The sequence below is a fragment of the Capra hircus genome, chromosome 5, assembly GCF_001704415.2.
Source record: "Capra hircus breed San Clemente chromosome 5, ASM170441v1, whole genome shotgun sequence".
Lineage (NCBI taxonomy): Eukaryota > Metazoa > Chordata > Mammalia > Artiodactyla > Bovidae > Capra > Capra hircus.
In genome coordinates, this window is record NC_030812.1 from 51208892 (window position 1) to 51226748 (window position 17857).

The following is a 17857-nucleotide window of genomic DNA, read 5'->3' on the forward strand; positions in this document are numbered from 1 at the left end:
AGTATATGGTATTTAACAGGAGTGCCTGTTATATATAGTACCTCTGAACTATAAAAGTAAGGGAAAGCTGAACATTTTTTTTTTTAAATAGAAAAGATACACTATGTAAAAACTAACCTAAGAAAAAGTGATATAGTAATACTAGTAGTAAAGAAGAATTTGTGGCAACAGTTACTGTTAAGGAGGGATGTTTCCTAATAAAAGGTTTAATTCCTCATGAAGAATTCACATAAGTGACTTTCTGCATACATTAGTGCTTCATGCTACTTCCCTTTTTACTAGAATTAGTAAAAATAATATTAAGTTCTCAGTATTATCAAGAAGTAGTGTAAGCACTTAACACATATTAGTTCACTTAATCCTCACAAACACCTCATGAGATAGTCATGATTATTATCTTCATTTTACACATGAGGAGATTGAGAAATTAAAAGGTAGCCCAGAGGTTCAGAGCTAATAAGCAATGGAGCTGGGATGAAATGCAGGCAATCTACCCTTTAGGTTATAAGAACAAATATTTGAGTAGAAGAGCCTAAATGGACCAAATAGCTTTTGGCTTTCCCTCTAATACACATTTCAAATGAGTTTGCCATGGATGGGGTAGCACCTAAGATATTCTTTCCCCTGTACTTCAGATATTAGTTTAGCTGCTTTTCCATCTCTTTCTTTGAGAATCTTCTAAAAGCAGAGAGATGGTATTTTTTCTCATGACTGAACTCACATTTCTCTTTAAATTCAATAGCTCTAGAACAGCTGAATAGTTAGGGGGAGGGAACATGGCTTTAAAGCTTTTCTTGTAGACATCGGAAACGAAATGCTACAGTGGAGGGATGAGTGACCTTCTTCTTTCTAGACTGGATTTCTATACTAGGAGATGTCTCAATTTAGCTGCGGTAGAAGTGAATATAAGTCATGTATGCAGGAATTCTTTGCCACCAGTCAGTGGAAAACATTTGCCAGGAAAAACTTCTCTTGCTTGCCCTATGTGTGCGGATACAGTCCCTCACTACCCTCCTCCTTAAAACATTGCAAGCCTTCATTGTCTAAACAGAAAGAACAGTAGCCCTCTAAGTTATAAGAATAAATATTTGAGTAGGAAAAGAGTCCATTATGAAAAGAAGTCATTGTGGTCTCATTCACATATGTACTTAGGCTCTCTCCAGGTCCAAGTTCCAGGAATGAGGCTTCTAGAGGGAGGAGCATACTAAGCCACGTGTGTTTCTGATAACTTCAATGTGGTTTCTTTCTGAGCCCCCAGTGGGAACAAGGATAGTATCTGCATGGCCCATTTTTATCCTAGTCACCTAGGAGCAATAACACTTGTGGAATAAACAAAGAAATAGATGAATGAACAAATGAGCAAATGTCTGTGACTTCATCTACTACCACTCTGCTCACCGCTTACTCCATTGCCACCACCCTTCCCCTCTTACTTTTCTTGTCTCCGGACATTTGCACATGCTGTTCCTTCTTCCTGAAATGTTCTTCCTCCAGATGTCAGCATGATTGGCTCTCTTATCTCTGTGGGTGTTAACTGCAATTCCACATTCTCAGCAAGCCTTCCCCATCTAACTGAACTTGCATATCCCCGCCTCAGAAATCCTTCTCTTCCTCCTAATGTTCTCTTGGCATGGCCTAACATACTTTAAAATTTTTACTGGCCATGTCTATCATTTGTCTGGCTCTCCAGATTGTCAGTTTCACAGGAGCAGTGTTTTTTTTTTTTCCCTCATACATAGGACAGTGCCTACCACTTATTATGTGCTCAGTAAATATTAGTCCAACAAATGAATGGAAGAACCAGGTATGAAGGACCTGTTTCACTAGTTTTAAAGCCCCTCCAATGGGGATGACAGCCCCCAGAGTATCACTCACACTTAATGCTTCTTTGAGAAGTTTCACTTTTAAGTTATCTGAGCTTCAGTTTCTTCAACTATAAACTGGGGATAGTAGTAATTAGTAACAAAGACTAACAATAAATTGTAAAAGTTGAAAAATCTCGCATAATAATCATGAGGATTGCAAAAGAAAATCGATGTGCACTCAGCTGTCTACTGATGCCCGTAATTATGACCTGAGGAATAAATGCAAAGGAAGGGTAATTCCAGGTTTTCCTGAGGAGCAGGATGATTCACTGTCTTTGGCATTAGAGTGTAGACCAGAAAATGCAGTCAGCTGCATTTTGCTAAGCAAAAATTAACTTGTTTGCCTTTAAAAATTCCAGTCTCTTTATTTAAAAAAATAAAGTGGTGGTTGGAAGGGTCAGGCATCTTAAATATAGAAGCTATAAATTAAATTAGTATGTCGATAGCATGCATGATAGAGAGAGATAGAGACTGCATGTACGGTATTTTGGGAGCAAAGCGCTCATCATGGTGTCTGTTTACTTTGTTATATCATAAGAAATTTGATATTTCATTTGTACCACCATATTTGCTGCAAGTGAACATGTAATACCTAGATGTAGGGTAATTGTCACCACATAGTAGTTCATGAGAAAATATCCTGACAGTGTTAAGCAGAAGCATGCAAATTACTCGAGAGTTATTTTTTTTAATTAGGATAATTTTTAACTGAAATATTAACTGTAATGAATATGCCAGTATGAACCTTGATGTATCTATTTGGACATTTCCCACATCCCAAGTGGTTAGTCTAAAACCAATTAAAGCACCACAGATTGCTATTATCTTCTTGCAGTATTATTTTCCTGAATTAATTTCATTTTAAAAATCAGACCTTCTCCAAATGAGAATAAATTTAAATATCTGAGGTACAAATGTGAAGCTGATGTCAAGACCCATGCATATCTATAATTTCAAATTCTGAAACCACAGCATCATGGGAATAATCCTAATTTTTTTTTTAATGGAGGTACTGACCTTTTGGGTCACTAATCATTCCTCTTGCTCTTCCCAGAGAATCCAAATAGTACCTCTAGTTTCCCTTCTGAAATTACTTATCACTTTTCTCTTATATTCATACATTAATTTGTTCATTTATCCATCTACCTACCCATTCATCTTTTCATCCTTTCATTTAGTAAGTATTAGGCATCATTTATGTACCTGGAGTGAAATACAGTTTAGCACTGAGGAAACAAAATGTATGCTAATATTTTTTCAGTACATCATAGTTAAGTGAGAGAAACAAACAGGTTAATAAATAATCATAATGCAATAAGATATGTCTTATAATAGAAGTATGGAAAAAGTATGTTTTCCATCCAGTATGTTGACTGGATGAATCACAAAGGCTTATGAATTATGAAGTGGTAATGTTTGTTCTGAGGTTTGAAAGGAAAATATTTTAGGCAAAGGTGAAATGTATCCAAAGATAAGGAGATAGAACAGGGCATGACAAGTCCTAGGAGGATTAACTCATTAGGTGTGACTGGAGCTGGTTCTGTGTATCTCTGAAGAGGGTGGGAAGAGGAGAGATGAAGCTGGGTGGGTTGAGGTCTTACCATTAAAAACTGTCTGTATTACCAGCAAGAATTTAGATTTCCTTCTATAATAGGACATTTTTATAGCTTTTTCTTTTCAGGATCATGATAGCAAACAGGAGGAGAAGCTCCAAGGCGCAAGACCACTCAGGGAGACAAATTACGAGGTTACTCCAGTCCCACAAACCAGAATAAAGGCTTCGATTAAGATAGTAACAATGAGACAGAGTGGGGAACTGATTAAGAAGATGATTAGGGTCTAGAAACTAATTAGAGACAAACATCTGGAGAAAATGCTGTCATTGTTGAAAATATTCAATGGGGAGAAATGAAATTAAAGAACATTCCTATAAGGCTTTCCATGTTTTTGAACAATGTGAAGAAAATGGAGGCCTGGAAACATGAATTAGTGTATTTCTCATCTGTCCCTTGCTTTTTCTAAAAAATGTGAAGGTCGTCTAAATTTTCTCCAACTTCACCCTTTGCCTTCAGTCACACATGACCATGGCAAGTCATGACATTGACCCACTTCATAACTGTATTGGCCCTGATATATCTGGATAAAGTCAAGTAAATGTGACTAGAACCCAAAATTCCGTTCTTCCTCAGACAATCATTTTTATCTCACATTTTCTGGTTAGTAGAGAGAGGCCAAGGATGGGAAAGAGGGATCTGTTCTTGTTGCGCAAAGACCCATCTTTTTGTGTTTTTTTTTTCCAAAATTAGAAAACATCTTTTTATATTATGACATGATTAATCTTCTTTATGCTATTAATTTTAACTATCCAGAACTCTCAATTTATGTAGGAAATGTTTTACTTTACTTTTGATTCATTTTACCAAAGCTCTCTGTTATCTGATCCTGATTACTAGCCACTCCTTCAGGTGATTTATTATTATTCATATTATACTGTCAAATATTTAAATATTTGAAAATCAAGCAGTATATGTTTTATATTTTGGGGGTACTTTGGGAAAGAGAGATTATAGAGAAACCTTTTGAAAGTCTGTCTACAAAAAGTCATAAATTACAACTGAAAAAAGTCATGAATCCCATTCAGACCATTAGTGGGGGTTATACAGTTGATGATAGGGAACAGCAAAGCTGCCTTGAGAATTGAAGGCCCATGGATGGCCAGACACACTGGGTAAATGACATGGCCTCATTTATCAGCATTAAAGTAGGTATGATTCAGGTTCATGCTTTAGCAAATTACAAATTACTGTAGATATGGATGTTCAGGCAACTTATGAATGGTTACGATTGCAAATATTAAGTCTGCAAATTCTAATTAAATATTGTTACATAATGTTTCTACAATTCTCTTACCCTTTTATGTTAAAATGGTTGTGTTGTCTATTGATTTTTATATACTTTCTTCCTTGATTTTAAATGAACTCCTTTCTTACATTTGCGCAGAATGCTTCCCAAAATAGTCACGAGAAATGCTTACTATCCTTTTATCAGTTTCTCGTAAGAGCTGTTTATTTTAGGTCCTATTTATGGGTATGTGTTTCTCTGAAATAAAAAGAATGTTCTAAGAGTTTATAATCCTCTAGGAAAGATGCAAAACTGTCCCCATTGTGGGTTTTTATGGAGGTAAAGGAAGTTATTGTCTTGCTGTCCCTTTATGATTGTTGAAATACTCCCCTTTGCCCAGGTTTGTTTCCTGTAATAATGTTTTTAACAGTGGAGTACCTGACATGTGTTTGTTCCTTAGGCAAACATGTAAAACTTTTCAAATTTGAACAGAGAAGTAGAAAGAGAAGGTTTCTGTTGTGTTTGATGACAATTTTTTATTTTTCCACACCCCAAAAATGTTCTGGCTCCATGCTGGAGCATTAGTGTGGCAAATCCTAGTGTTGGTGACATTCTAAGGAAGAGGCAGAAGTTTCATTAAGGAGTAAAGATTCAAAATGACTCCAAAACTGCCTCAGTGGTCAGTAAATAAGGCTCTGCACTATTCTTCATAAAAAGGGAAGAAGGGGAGGCATCATTTTTTTAATAGGAGGCCCTCAAACTGGCCACAAATAGCCAATGTCATCGTTGGTCAACCGAATGTTGTCACCTACAAAGACCCTGTAGCTAATATATTGTTCTCTTAAGAACAGAAACAAAACCCTGAGTGTATAAGTGGACCTCTGTCAGTGTTCAACCTGCCTATTAGTCTGTGAATTAGCATGAAAAGCACAGAACCATCAAATTTTTACCTAATCTCCATAAGCCAAATGAAGATTTTATTCTTACCTAATCATTAATTCTTTGTATGTTTAAATTGCCTCTTAATTGAATAAGTTATGTCATACCAGCATCTAGGTAATTAGAACTGGTTAGAGTTAAAGATTCATATTTTAATCAACTTTGGGAATTTGAGACTACTGGATTAAGACTATTTTTTGAAAAGTGAGAAATATATCTGGGAAATAGAAAAAAATAGAAACTTCTGACATATTAAACATCATTGCCTATGCTGCCCTTACCTTCAGAAAATGAATTATAGCTTTTTTAACTTAGAGAATGATTTTTTCCCAAAGATATACCACATGTGGAGTGGTCATCTCTAAACTTAATTTTACGGCAGAATATAGGGATGAAAAAGAGTATATGCTGCTTCAGGCATGGTACTAGCCTCATACTTCCACAAATTTCACCAAGTTCTTTTCAAAATGACAGAGGCATATTCTTTATGCAGACAAATATCCCAAGGAAAAGTTGTTACCTACAGCCACTTATATTTATAACTCAACCAACCAGAAGCTAAGAGAAAATGTTGCCCTTAGTAATTCCTACACCAGTAACTCAGATTTCTCCAAAGTTTCAATCCTTCTTCCAAAAGTCCACTTATCTTAAAATCACCTTTTAAGCATAATTTTTTAGTGCTTACTTCTGTTAGCCCTTATATGCTGTGAGGCTGAAATACTTGACTGTGATGCTTGAGCAGATATACATTTTTAAAGTAAGTGTTTATGACAGAAATTGGATGAAAACTATCCATTCAAGTAACTCCTTTATAAATGAGAAGTGAGTCTTAAAAAATGAACCAATCAAACTCAGCAGGTAAAGTGCCTTTCCAATTGCATTCAAAGTCTCAACTGTCTCTGAAAATAGGTAAACTTTGCTATTAATAGTATATAGAAAAATATTATTAAAAATCTATCAGCTTTCCTCAAAGCATCCAAAATAACTGTGTTCCCATTTTAAGGACTTTCTGATGTTTCCTTAAAGCTTGAACAGTGTAATCCCATTATACTATTGTCTTTCAAAAGTATCTATTTTTCGTCATTTTCCACTTGGAGTAAATGGAAGAATGTGTATGGTGCAGGACCAGGAGAAGAAGAAAATTTTAAAATTTTCTTAATGTCCCAAAGGAAATTATTAAATACCCAAGGAGAAACCAGGGAATGTTTTGTTTGGCTAACAGTTAATGTTAGCTGATCTGCCTCTGAGTGGATGAATGTGCATAAATGGCAATGGAAACAGTCATCTGCTTTCCTGATTCACATAGAAGAAAGAGTTCATGGCAGGCACACTGCGCAGCTTTCAAACTTCCAAGAAATGGTGCAAGTCCATCTGTTCCCGAAGATTCATTTCTATTAGAGAGCTTCACTGGCACAGCACAGGAAGCTGAAAGCCACTGACAGATGTTGTATTTGCGGTAAAAAGCTCACTAGTTCTGCATTCTAATATAGGCTTTTCAGAAAAATGAAGTCTACATGGTGGCTATACCACCCATGAATTTAAATAATCAGGATAAAGTTTTATCCTCTTTTGAATTAGTCCTTAAGAAAAGTCATGAGTTGGGAGACAGAAGGGAATCAGAAACTCACTGAGTCCAGCCAACTTGTTTGGCACGTGTGAATGAACCCTAGAGATTCAGAGGTTTTTTTAAGTGACTTGTTCAGAGTTCTAAAAACCAGACGGTAGTATCAATATCACTGTTATAAACTCTTATCAGTACAAGGCCACCTCTTCTCAGTCAATCTGGGGCTCTGTTTTCTTTCTTTCTTTTTTCTTTTCTTTCTTTTTTTTTTTTTCAGAAGTCTAGGAAGACTATGCCATTTTCTGCTTCCACACTGGGACCCACACTGTGGTACACCTACATAGAATCAATTAACTACAGCTCTATTGTTTGAAATGACTGTATTTCTAATTGCCCAAGGCTGTTAAATTTTTTGAGAGTTCCTAGAACAGATAACAAGGTCAGTTCACAGTAATGTTGACCCTAGCTTAAGTGCTAAGTAAGTAGATTGGTTTTTGTGCCCCAAACGTGGAGGCCAATCCACAGCACCAGCCATTATTGGGAAGGAAAATTAAACTATGATATGAAAATGCAGTGGGCTTCAGGGCTTATCGGAATCACCTCCAACACCATGAAAGCAAAACATGTTTTCTTTTTTATATGGACGTACATGTTTATGACAGTAATTCATGTAAGTCATTGCCTCATACCACATCATCCATACTAAAGAGCTGTCTGGTCAGCTTGCTCTTAAATGATTACTTCAGACCAATAGGAATCTTTCATTTCATAATACCTCATTGCATAAGGTGCTTTAAGAAAGCACAAGTGCATTTTCATGTACTGTTACAACCAACTGAGTGGGAGCTTTTCTCCTGCTTAAATGAGAAAGCCTGCTACTGCAGAGTAATGATGTTTTAATTGCACATTTAGTACACAAAGAGTGAAGCAAGAATTTAATTCATGTACTTGTAACAGCTACATTAAAAAAATACATTTGCAGTGAAGCAGCAATTATATTCCAAGCAAGAAAAGTTCATTCAAATCAGCATTTAGTGATTTTAAAAAATGGTATTGCTTTAAGAATCCAGTTACTGATTCAGAAAGATTTTAAATGGTAGATTACCTTATGTTATACACATGAAACTAACATAATGTATGTCAATTATATTTCAATAAAGAAATTAATTTTAAAAGTCAGCATTTAGGATTGTGAGGGTATTCGAGTCTTCCTTTTCACCTGTATCGACTAAGCTAAATTTATTTATTAAAACATTCATTTGAAATGGTGCCTATCTATGATGCTATTAAGCAGTTGTATTGTAAAAATTGGACTTGTACTGCATTTCAACCTACTGCCTCCATTCAGAAATACAGCTACATAGTCCTTGCCTTCCAGTTGTTTAAAGAATATCCATCAGTCTAAAGACAAATGTTTCTCTTATTACACAGATATTTTAGCGAAAATTTAACTTTTTAAAAAATGAAATTGACTTCTAATCTTCATAAGGCATTGTCTTTAATATTTTGTATATGTGACTTATTTTACATGCAAAGGAATATAGTTCCTCATAACAAGATTTTCGTGACCACCCAGGAAAAAATAAGAATATTTTGTAAATTAAGCTAATATGATAAGATTCACATGTATATTGTGGAGTTTTGGCATTGATTTCACAAACTTATATAGGTGGGTAAAGTGAATATCTAAAATTAAAAAAATAAATATCTGATATGTGGAATAGAACTCAAATATATCAGAAGAACCATAATGAATAAGGAAATTTACAAATCTGCATTTTGTTTGGCATAATTATACCACATTTATTTTTAAGCCTAGATGGTTAAAATACAGTACTAATTTCCTAAATATTTTTCCTGCATTCAGAGTCTGATGGCAGCTGATTCATCAGTAAGACCAATAATGGAATTGCCTATAAAGACTAGTAACGTATGCACAGAAATAATTGAGAGCAAAACTAAGAATTCAGTGCATTCAGCTGCCTAGAAATGTATCCATATCTGAATAATAATAGTTACCACTTACATAACGCTCATTATGTACCTTGGAATATAATTCTCAGTGTTAGTCGCTCAGTCATATCTTACTCTTTGGGACCCCATAGGCTGTAACCTGACAGGCTCCTCTGTCTATGGGATTTCCCAGGCAGGAATACTGGAGTGGGTTGCCATTTCCTTCTCCAGGAGATCTTCCCAGTCCAGGGATTGAACGTGGGTCTCCCGCATTGTAGGCACACTCTTTACCATCTGAGGCACCAGGGAAGTCTTATAATATAAGCACTTGACTAATTAACTTATTTTTCCTCAGCTCTTACAATCCTATGATGTAGATACTAATATTATAGCTGTCTTATTTGAGGTCACATGCTGAGTTATCAACAGAATGAAACATTGAACCTACACAACCTGACTTCAAAGTATATTCTTTTTGACCATTAAATACCCTCTCACCTTGTCTGAAAAGACAGTCTCTCCCAAAGCCAACCAAAACAATAGTGCTTTCTTCTTGACACATCAGTTTCAGTTTCAGTTTAGTCACTCAGTCGTGTCCAACTCTTTGCAACCCCATGAATCGCAGCACGCCAGGACTTCCTATTCATCACCATCTCCCGGAGTTCACTCAGACTCACATCCATCGAGTCCATGATGCCATCCAGCCATCTCATCCTCGGTCGTCCCCTTCTCCTCCTGCCCCCAATCCCTCCCAGCATCAGTCTTTTCCAATGAGTCAGATCTTCACATGAGGTGGCCAAAGTACTGGAGTATAACTACCATCCTATGACTTTGATTAACAGCATATGAAATGAATGATTGCAAATTCAGTTACTATAAGTCAGAAAATTAACTAATTAAATCAATATTTGTAGAGAAACAAGATGTAATGTCCTCTGCCATAGATATCCTATGTATCACCTTTTGAATCTTAGTTGGGAATTACTACTGTTACCACCTGTTAATATTTGAAAAGCATTTGCCTGGACTGATGCTTTGCAGGGATTATCTGATTTAATCACAATAGCAAACTTATGAGGGCTGATAATACCATTTTTGTATTTCACATGGGGAGACTAGGCTCAGGGAGCTTAAATAATTTATTTCAACCCCACAGTGTGATAAAGTGATAAGGCCAAGGTCTGAACTCAGGCAGTCTGTGTGCAGAGCTCACACTACTTGTCACTGTGTCTCTCCCCATAGTGTACTGTCTCCCATTGGTAACCTAATCAGCACGACTTAAACAGGGTAAAAAGAACTGTAGACTCCATACATATAACAATTTTAGGAACTGTATAGAAGCATCAAAGCATCTTTTACATTTGGGGACAGAATAGATTCTTGAATATTTTTCCTTTTTGCCTTTTAAATTTATTTTACCTTGAAGATAGGCAGAGGATATAACACAATGGTCCAAATACAAAATGAATACAGTATGGAGTAGGAGATGGCAACTGGCTCCAGTACCATTGCCTGGAAAAATCTGTGGATAGAGGATCCTCGCAGGCTACAGGCGAAGAGTCGGACATGACTCAGCAACTGAGCACACACAATTTTAAAATAGTTGACTTCACTTAATCTCAAATATGCCATTTACCTGGTTTTGTTTTCTCAATTTAAATTGGTGAGCAGATTTGAAAGACATGATTTTAGCATAAATTATTGAGAAATCTGAAAGCCCTATAATAGATTTGTTCGACTGGAAGAAATAAATGGATGCTTATATCTGAAAAAAAAAAAATGGTGCTTCTTATTGAATGTTATCAGATTAGCTTCTTCATCCTGGTGGCTCATTACCAAGGTAGCTTTGTACTTGTAACTAGAAATAATAATACTAATGGTTATTATTGCATGTGTTCAGCAGCCCAGCAGTTTCACTTACTGAATTGGCTGGGTGTGCAGCACACACAAATAAAAGTTGCATGAAAAAGAACAGCTGTGTAGAATACTGCCTTTGGAAAGGCAAATTTACTGAGACTAGTGATTATAGTGTATGAAGCTCAAGGCATATCCGTAATGATCATAGGAACATTTCTCTTTCTCATGCAGTATTTTATATCTATTGCCCTCAGAATGAGAAAACAGTGAATTCATGATAGTAAATGCTATTTCCTATCCTGTAAAAGTGGTTTTATTGCAACCTCCTGCTTTTAGTCACTGAAAACTTAAGGTAAAACTTTTGCTAGTTGGCCTCTTCCAAAAGATAGGCCTTGAGTGAAAAGAGAATAATATTTAAGTTCTAAAAAAAAAAAGGCAGTGTTTCATTTGGTATACTAAAAACTTACTTGTAAGTGGAAGAAATTTTTTTAAATGTTGGATTGTATAAGTATTGCCTGAGATCTTTCATATCAAGAAATTTCAGTTAAAAAAAATGATGTTTCAGTTTATCATCTATAAAGAGTAAAATGGGAATCATTTCTCCCCCATTAGCATGTCAGAATTTAACTATGAGTCACTTGAACTTAATGAGCATAAAAACCATAAATGCAGTTTTTTGTATTAAATTTTAGACAATTATTTTAAAAATGTTTTTTGGATCTTGCATATTAGATGATGAAAATTGGTGATAATGTACCTGTATTCAGAATCATCTGCCTGTTTTAAAATCTTTGGCTTTGCCATTTTGTTTGGTACAAATCTGGAGGTTATCAGGGAGGGTGATGATATATGTTCATATTTATATTTCATTGAAAAGGGCAAATTATGACAGCCTTTGTTTGAATTCCTTCATCCTCTAACTTGTCTGTTAGTAGGATTCTCTCATTCTACTTTTAGTGGTTCTCTTGTTAAAGATTTATCTATTGAAAGAAAAAAAAAACTGATCCCAACTCTAAAGCTTTTATTTTTAATGGTACTTCATAGTTGAAAAAGCTAGGTTTTCATAAATATACTTGATCCTCACAGGAACACTGTGAGGCTAACAAGATTATTCCCGTTCTACACATGGGAAACTGTGGGGCCCAGATATTGCATGATGCAGCCAGTATCATTATTACCACACTGACCTAAATCTAGCAACTATATGCCCAACTACAGTGGCCCTCCGATCAAAATCAAATAATTCACAAAAATCATACCTAAAATAAATTGTCTATTACTCTTCATCTCATAAAATGTAGGGGTTTTTAGGATTAAAAAACTAGGAAACCAGGAAACATTGTACAAAATTAGAGAATAAGGAAAAGCTTTCATCGTTTCAATCCGTGCTTATTTAGACAATTACTTCTTTGAGTTAAGCTTAGTTTTCTAGCAATTATTTTAGCTGATAGAAATGTAAATGTACATATATATAATTCACAGCATAGTATAAGTGTACATTTATGAGGATCTGGATTGTATAGTTGTGTTTGTATATACTTATGTTTCCTCTACTGAGATGGAGGAAAATCATATTTCAGATATATAAGTCCTTGGTTTTACACTGTCAATTTGATATCTGTTTTAAAAATTATTTGAAATTAAAATTATGTGAAAATAAAGCTTTAAATACATAAATAGTTGAGAGACTCACTCCTCAGCTTTATATAAACCAGCAGAACAAAATGCTTACCTTGGAATGAAGATGTAAGAATGTGTCCTCCATACCTATCGGTAGATTACTCAGAATCTGGGCTTGTAGTAGTTTGAGAGGACGCGTTACCCGCTTTCCTGGAGCTGTTGCAGCGTGCCTCTTATGTGGTCAGTGCTGAACCTCTCCCGAGGCTAAATCAGCTGTTCTCTTCCTTATTCCTGCCATTTCAAACACTGGTGCCCATGTTACATTTCACAGTGATTTCTTCCTGCAACCAAGAGGAGAACTCTCAGAAAAGGCAGGTGAATTTTCTCAGCCCCTGGAAATCAAAAACTGTGTTAAATCAATGTTTGTCAAAAAAGCGTATCATAAAAATAAAATTTCTATATTTTTCACAGTGATGAGCTATCTTCATTAGCAACCTATGACACATAGAAATATATGTCTTCCCCATATTCTTCTTACACTGACTCCCAGACTGGGAGCCCTTCACAGAACTTGTGTAAAATAACCACTGAATGGCAGACAAATTGATAATAAAATCGCTGCCCTGTCTAAGACACCCCTGCTCCCAGAATCTCTAGAGGCCAGCAGGCCCATTATGTTTGTATCCCCTCATCATCAGTTCAGTCCTTGTCTGTGCGTAGGAATAAGAAGCTACAGACCTTTGGGAATGAAACGGACCAAAGAGACGCAAACATGGTTGCTGCCTCCATGCAGAATATATATGTTTGAATTTTACACCTTTCTTTCACACTGTGATTTGAAATCAGCCATGGCAGAGCAACATCTTGTTACTTTATTTTTCTATTTTTCATAGTTGATTAAACTACAGACAAAACAAAAACTTGTCTTTTGGCAAATGTTTTGAGAAAAGATAAGTAACTATGTTACTTAATGAAATAAAATATCCACAATAAGTTTTAAAAATTCACTTTTTGTTGTAAGCATCACTGGAAAAGAACTGTTAGGCAATCCTAAGTACCATGGTATTAAGAGCATAACTAGAAATTCATTGCCACAGCAGAAATCTTTGTCTCTCTTTGTTTCATATTTCCTCTGCATACATATAATGATGTCTCTGTACATATTAGGTATTCTAGCTATTATTCTTTTTTTCCTGTAAATAAACATTCTTTTGACTTGAGTACCTGTGAAAATCCACATGATTCTGCCTCAATAATATGTACAGTAGCATTAATAATACTGCTCTAATCAATTTCATGAGAAATTTTTGGGACTTTTAAAATTTGGTAAAGGATTATACTATAATTGTTTTTCTCCCCAATTTTTTTTTTTTTTTTGCATTATGAATAGTGGATTTTCTGAAATGCAGTTGAGTCAAATAAGCATTCAACTTGTCAACTATTTCAAGAATGGGTTTTATGGAACCAAATCCCAAGGGCTTTCTTGAAGATGTGGTCTGATAGGATTCCTAAGAACAAAAGTCTTTCCTTCACTGACACCTGGCATGAAGTGTATGATCTCTGGGTTATGTTCACAAAGTCTATGCAAAGAACAGGGATTCCAGAATCAATCTTTGGGTCCAAAAGGGGTAACTTTTCCAGTTGAGATCTTCCTGGTCACCGTTGGAGTCACTTAGATAACTGCAAATGGCTCTCAAAAATATTATGAAATAATAGAGAAAATAACTTTAATAAGCTATAAATACCTAAATATGGTAGTCCTTTAAAATTCAGTAATTTATTTAATATAGCAAATACCAGCACTTTGAGTTTTTACTTATTCATTTCTAATACTTAATTGTGTAGAGTTTTAAGATGATAGCTGTTATGAAATGATTCTACTTTCTTTTTCTTTGTAGGTAACCCATTAACCAAGGTGAAATCAAGTGATCCTCAAGGCTGATTACACTGAACATATGCATACAAACATAATTCATAGGTGATCTTGAAGAAAAAATTTTATACCGCTCCGAAGTGGCACTCTGGAGTCTATTACTTCTGGGGGATTTCATGGCTCATAATCAGCTTCTTGGAATCAAGACTCTTTAGAAGTCCTACATGAACTTCAGTATCATGAAGATTTCATCAGATTTGAACTGTGTTCAACTTGTATAGTTGTACTTAAAAAAAGAAGTTGCTATCTGAAGAGTTGGCATTTCTGGATGGTATCAGAGACACCTACACTTTGGGCTCTTGGCCCCAAATGTGACTGCCTTTCTGGTTTCTGAAAGTCTCTCAAGGGCACTGGCCTTCTGTCATGGACCTGTTCCTGGGTCCCATGTTCACTGGCTAGGATTGTACATGGCTTCAGTGACATTTACTTTTGCAAACTTCTCCTTTGGCATGGTGAAGACTGGGACAATTTAATTTGTATCCTAACCTTGGAGCTCTGAAAGCCTACATGTTTTAACATCTTAAAGTTGCTTTTGTTAAAGGAATGGAAATATATATCCATTGATAATAATTATTGTTGGCAAGTTATAGTTATCTGAAAACATCAATCATATAAGAATGTATAGACAAGCTGACATGTTTCCCCAAGGCTAACACACTACTGCAGCTCTCTGTCAGTTAAATAGGTAGTAGTTAGAACTGAATTACCATTTTCATTATATACTCCTATTTGGTACCTCTAGAGTACATTCCCTTTCAGAGTTTTTTAAGTGAACTTTTTCTTTTATGTTCATCCTTACTTTTTCCCTTCACAGAAATCAGCAGTGAGCAGTCAAGTATTTAGGTAACCTTCAGTTTCAAAAAATTGCCAGGGATGCATGTGGGTTTTGATTTCTTAGCTTGAAAGTTATTTGCTTAGATTTCTTCTAATATTTTTTTAAACTGTCCTTTCTATCTCATTTTTAAAAGACCGTCTCTTGCTTGATTCCAAGGACTGTTTGAATGCCTATTTGTTTATGCAAGTTGTTGGTAGAATAAATTGTTCATTTCCTTGGCTTCAAATTTATAAATATTTGTTTATAGTTTTCGCATTCAAACAATTTCTTAGGTCAGATTTTGTCCATGTTTTTGTAGTCTTTTTAACATCTGTGGTTTTCAGTTCTAAAGGAAAATCTTACAAATATTTCAAGGCCTTAAACACGTATGTACTTTTTTTTCTAAGTTATTCACAGAATGTATAATTTTATACTACTTTTATTTTGCTTCATTTGTTATGTGGAGGGAAAGAAGAATGGACATTGCATAGCCATTCTGTAATAATATTGTGTAAATGTATAGTTTGAAGGATTGTAAAAGGAGAGGCTTCTGTATTTTACTCATCTTAGATTGATAAGAAGATACTTCAGAAATTGTCCTGTTAGGCATTCGATTATGTTAGAGACAGTGTGGGTATCTTCTGTGATTTTAAAACTCACTCACATGGCCAATTATGTATATGTTGATTTCCATGATGGAGGCTGACATACAGACCAAAGCTCTCCAGGGTAAATTGGTAACAATCTTCAAAGACCAATATATTACCCAGAATCTTTTCTCAGCAGAATGACTAGCACTGTAAAATTTGTTAAATATGAAATTTGTAAAGTATACTTTTGATATTGAACTAAAGTATACTGACCCATAAATCCATGGAATGACTTTCTTCTCCCATTTTCATTATGCATACAATTTGATGGCTCTGAGTGAATTTTGCAATGGTTCAAGACTGTCTGAACTTGTAAAGAAAGGAGTAATAGTTGTGCTGGAGTTTCTGCATCAGTGATAATATTAATTTCTTTGGAACAAAGTGGAAAATTATATTATTTTAGAAATTATGAATTTGTCCTAGCTTTGAAATTATAGATTATGCCTCTCTTTTTTAAACTATGTCCTTTAAAACAACACTGGAAATACTGTATTATATTCAAGTGTAATACATGCATATCAATAGAAAAAATAAATGGAATTTCAAATATACTAACTAGATTATCCCCAGTAATGTTGTGACTCTTCAGAAAAGGTGAATAAAATTGGAATATAAAAATGGACTCTCTTTCCTGAGTTATTTTCAGAGAATCTGTTTTTCAGTGTTTTATTTTAAAAGCACTTCAGTTACTATCCAGGAAAACCTCTGATTTTATGGGAAAGCTGACATATATTCTTTAATCGTTTTATAAAAATCCATGGCAAATCTTGCCATTTACACAAGGTTCCAATATTTGGGTTGCTTCTTTGCTAAGAAACGATTGAAATAGATATATTTATACTTGTGCCACTTGCTCACATCTTGACTATGAGCACAACTGGCAAATTTTTGCTAGCAATATGCAAAACTCATTTTATTTAAAAAAACTGTATCAAAGAATAACTGCTTATCCTTTGAAATTCATTATACAGTTGACCCTTGAAAACACAGGTTTTAACTGCCTAGGTCCACCTATACATGGATTTTTTTCTATAGTAAATACTTCAGCACTACACAATCTGAGGTTAATTCCAGGGAGGTGAAATCATGGATATGCAGGAACCACATACAGAGAGGATGGATTCTAAGTTATATGTAGATTTTTAATTGCAAGGAGGGTTATCTCCTCTGACCCTAGCATTGTTCAAAGGTCAACCATATATGGGAGTGTTAATTAAAACAAATATGGCTATGATTTAGCCTTTTAAATTACTTTAAATAGCTTTGATTTTAAATTTAAGATTTTTTATAAAATGTTATGAAAACAGTTCAGAAAGCTTCTGTGTACCCTTTCCCCACCATTCCCTAGTGATAACATCTTACACAACCAAGAAATTGACATTGGTACAATACTATTCTCTCAAATACAGAATTTTCAGACTTCACTTGTTCCACATACACTTTTGAGTATGTTTATTTTTGTGCCTGGGGTTTCCCTGGTAGTTCAGTGTTAAAGAACCCACCTGCCAATGCAGGAGGTGTGAGTTCGATCCCTGGGTTGGGCAGATCCCCTGGAGAAGGAAATGGCAACCCACTCCAGTATTCTTACCTGGGAGATCCCAGGGACAGAGGAGCCTAGAAAAGTATAAGTATAGGTTTGTCACAAAAGTGTAAGACATGATTTAGGGACTAAACAACAATAATATGTGATATATGATCCTATTCTTGTTAATTAATTTGGTAAATATCTACTCCAGTATGTCACAACACAGAGTGTGGGTCAATAGGTGTTTGATTGGTGATGACTTTTTTGAAATTCTCTATTTATGGAATGACATCCTATAG

The 17857-nt window shown here is 35.1% G+C and overlaps 1 protein-coding gene across 1 annotated transcript in view; it reads left to right on the forward strand.

Moving 5' to 3' along the window:
* FAM19A2 (family with sequence similarity 19 member A2, C-C motif chemokine like) overlaps positions 1 to 16651 on the forward strand; it is a 568280-nt gene extending 551629 nt beyond the window's left edge. Inside the window, exon 5 of the mRNA XM_005680252.3 lies at positions 14535 to 16651. Within this exon, the coding sequence (XP_005680309.1) occupies positions 14535 to 14546 (12 nt within the window). The 3' untranslated portion in view covers positions 14547 to 16651. The remainder of the gene's footprint in view (positions 1 to 14534) is intronic.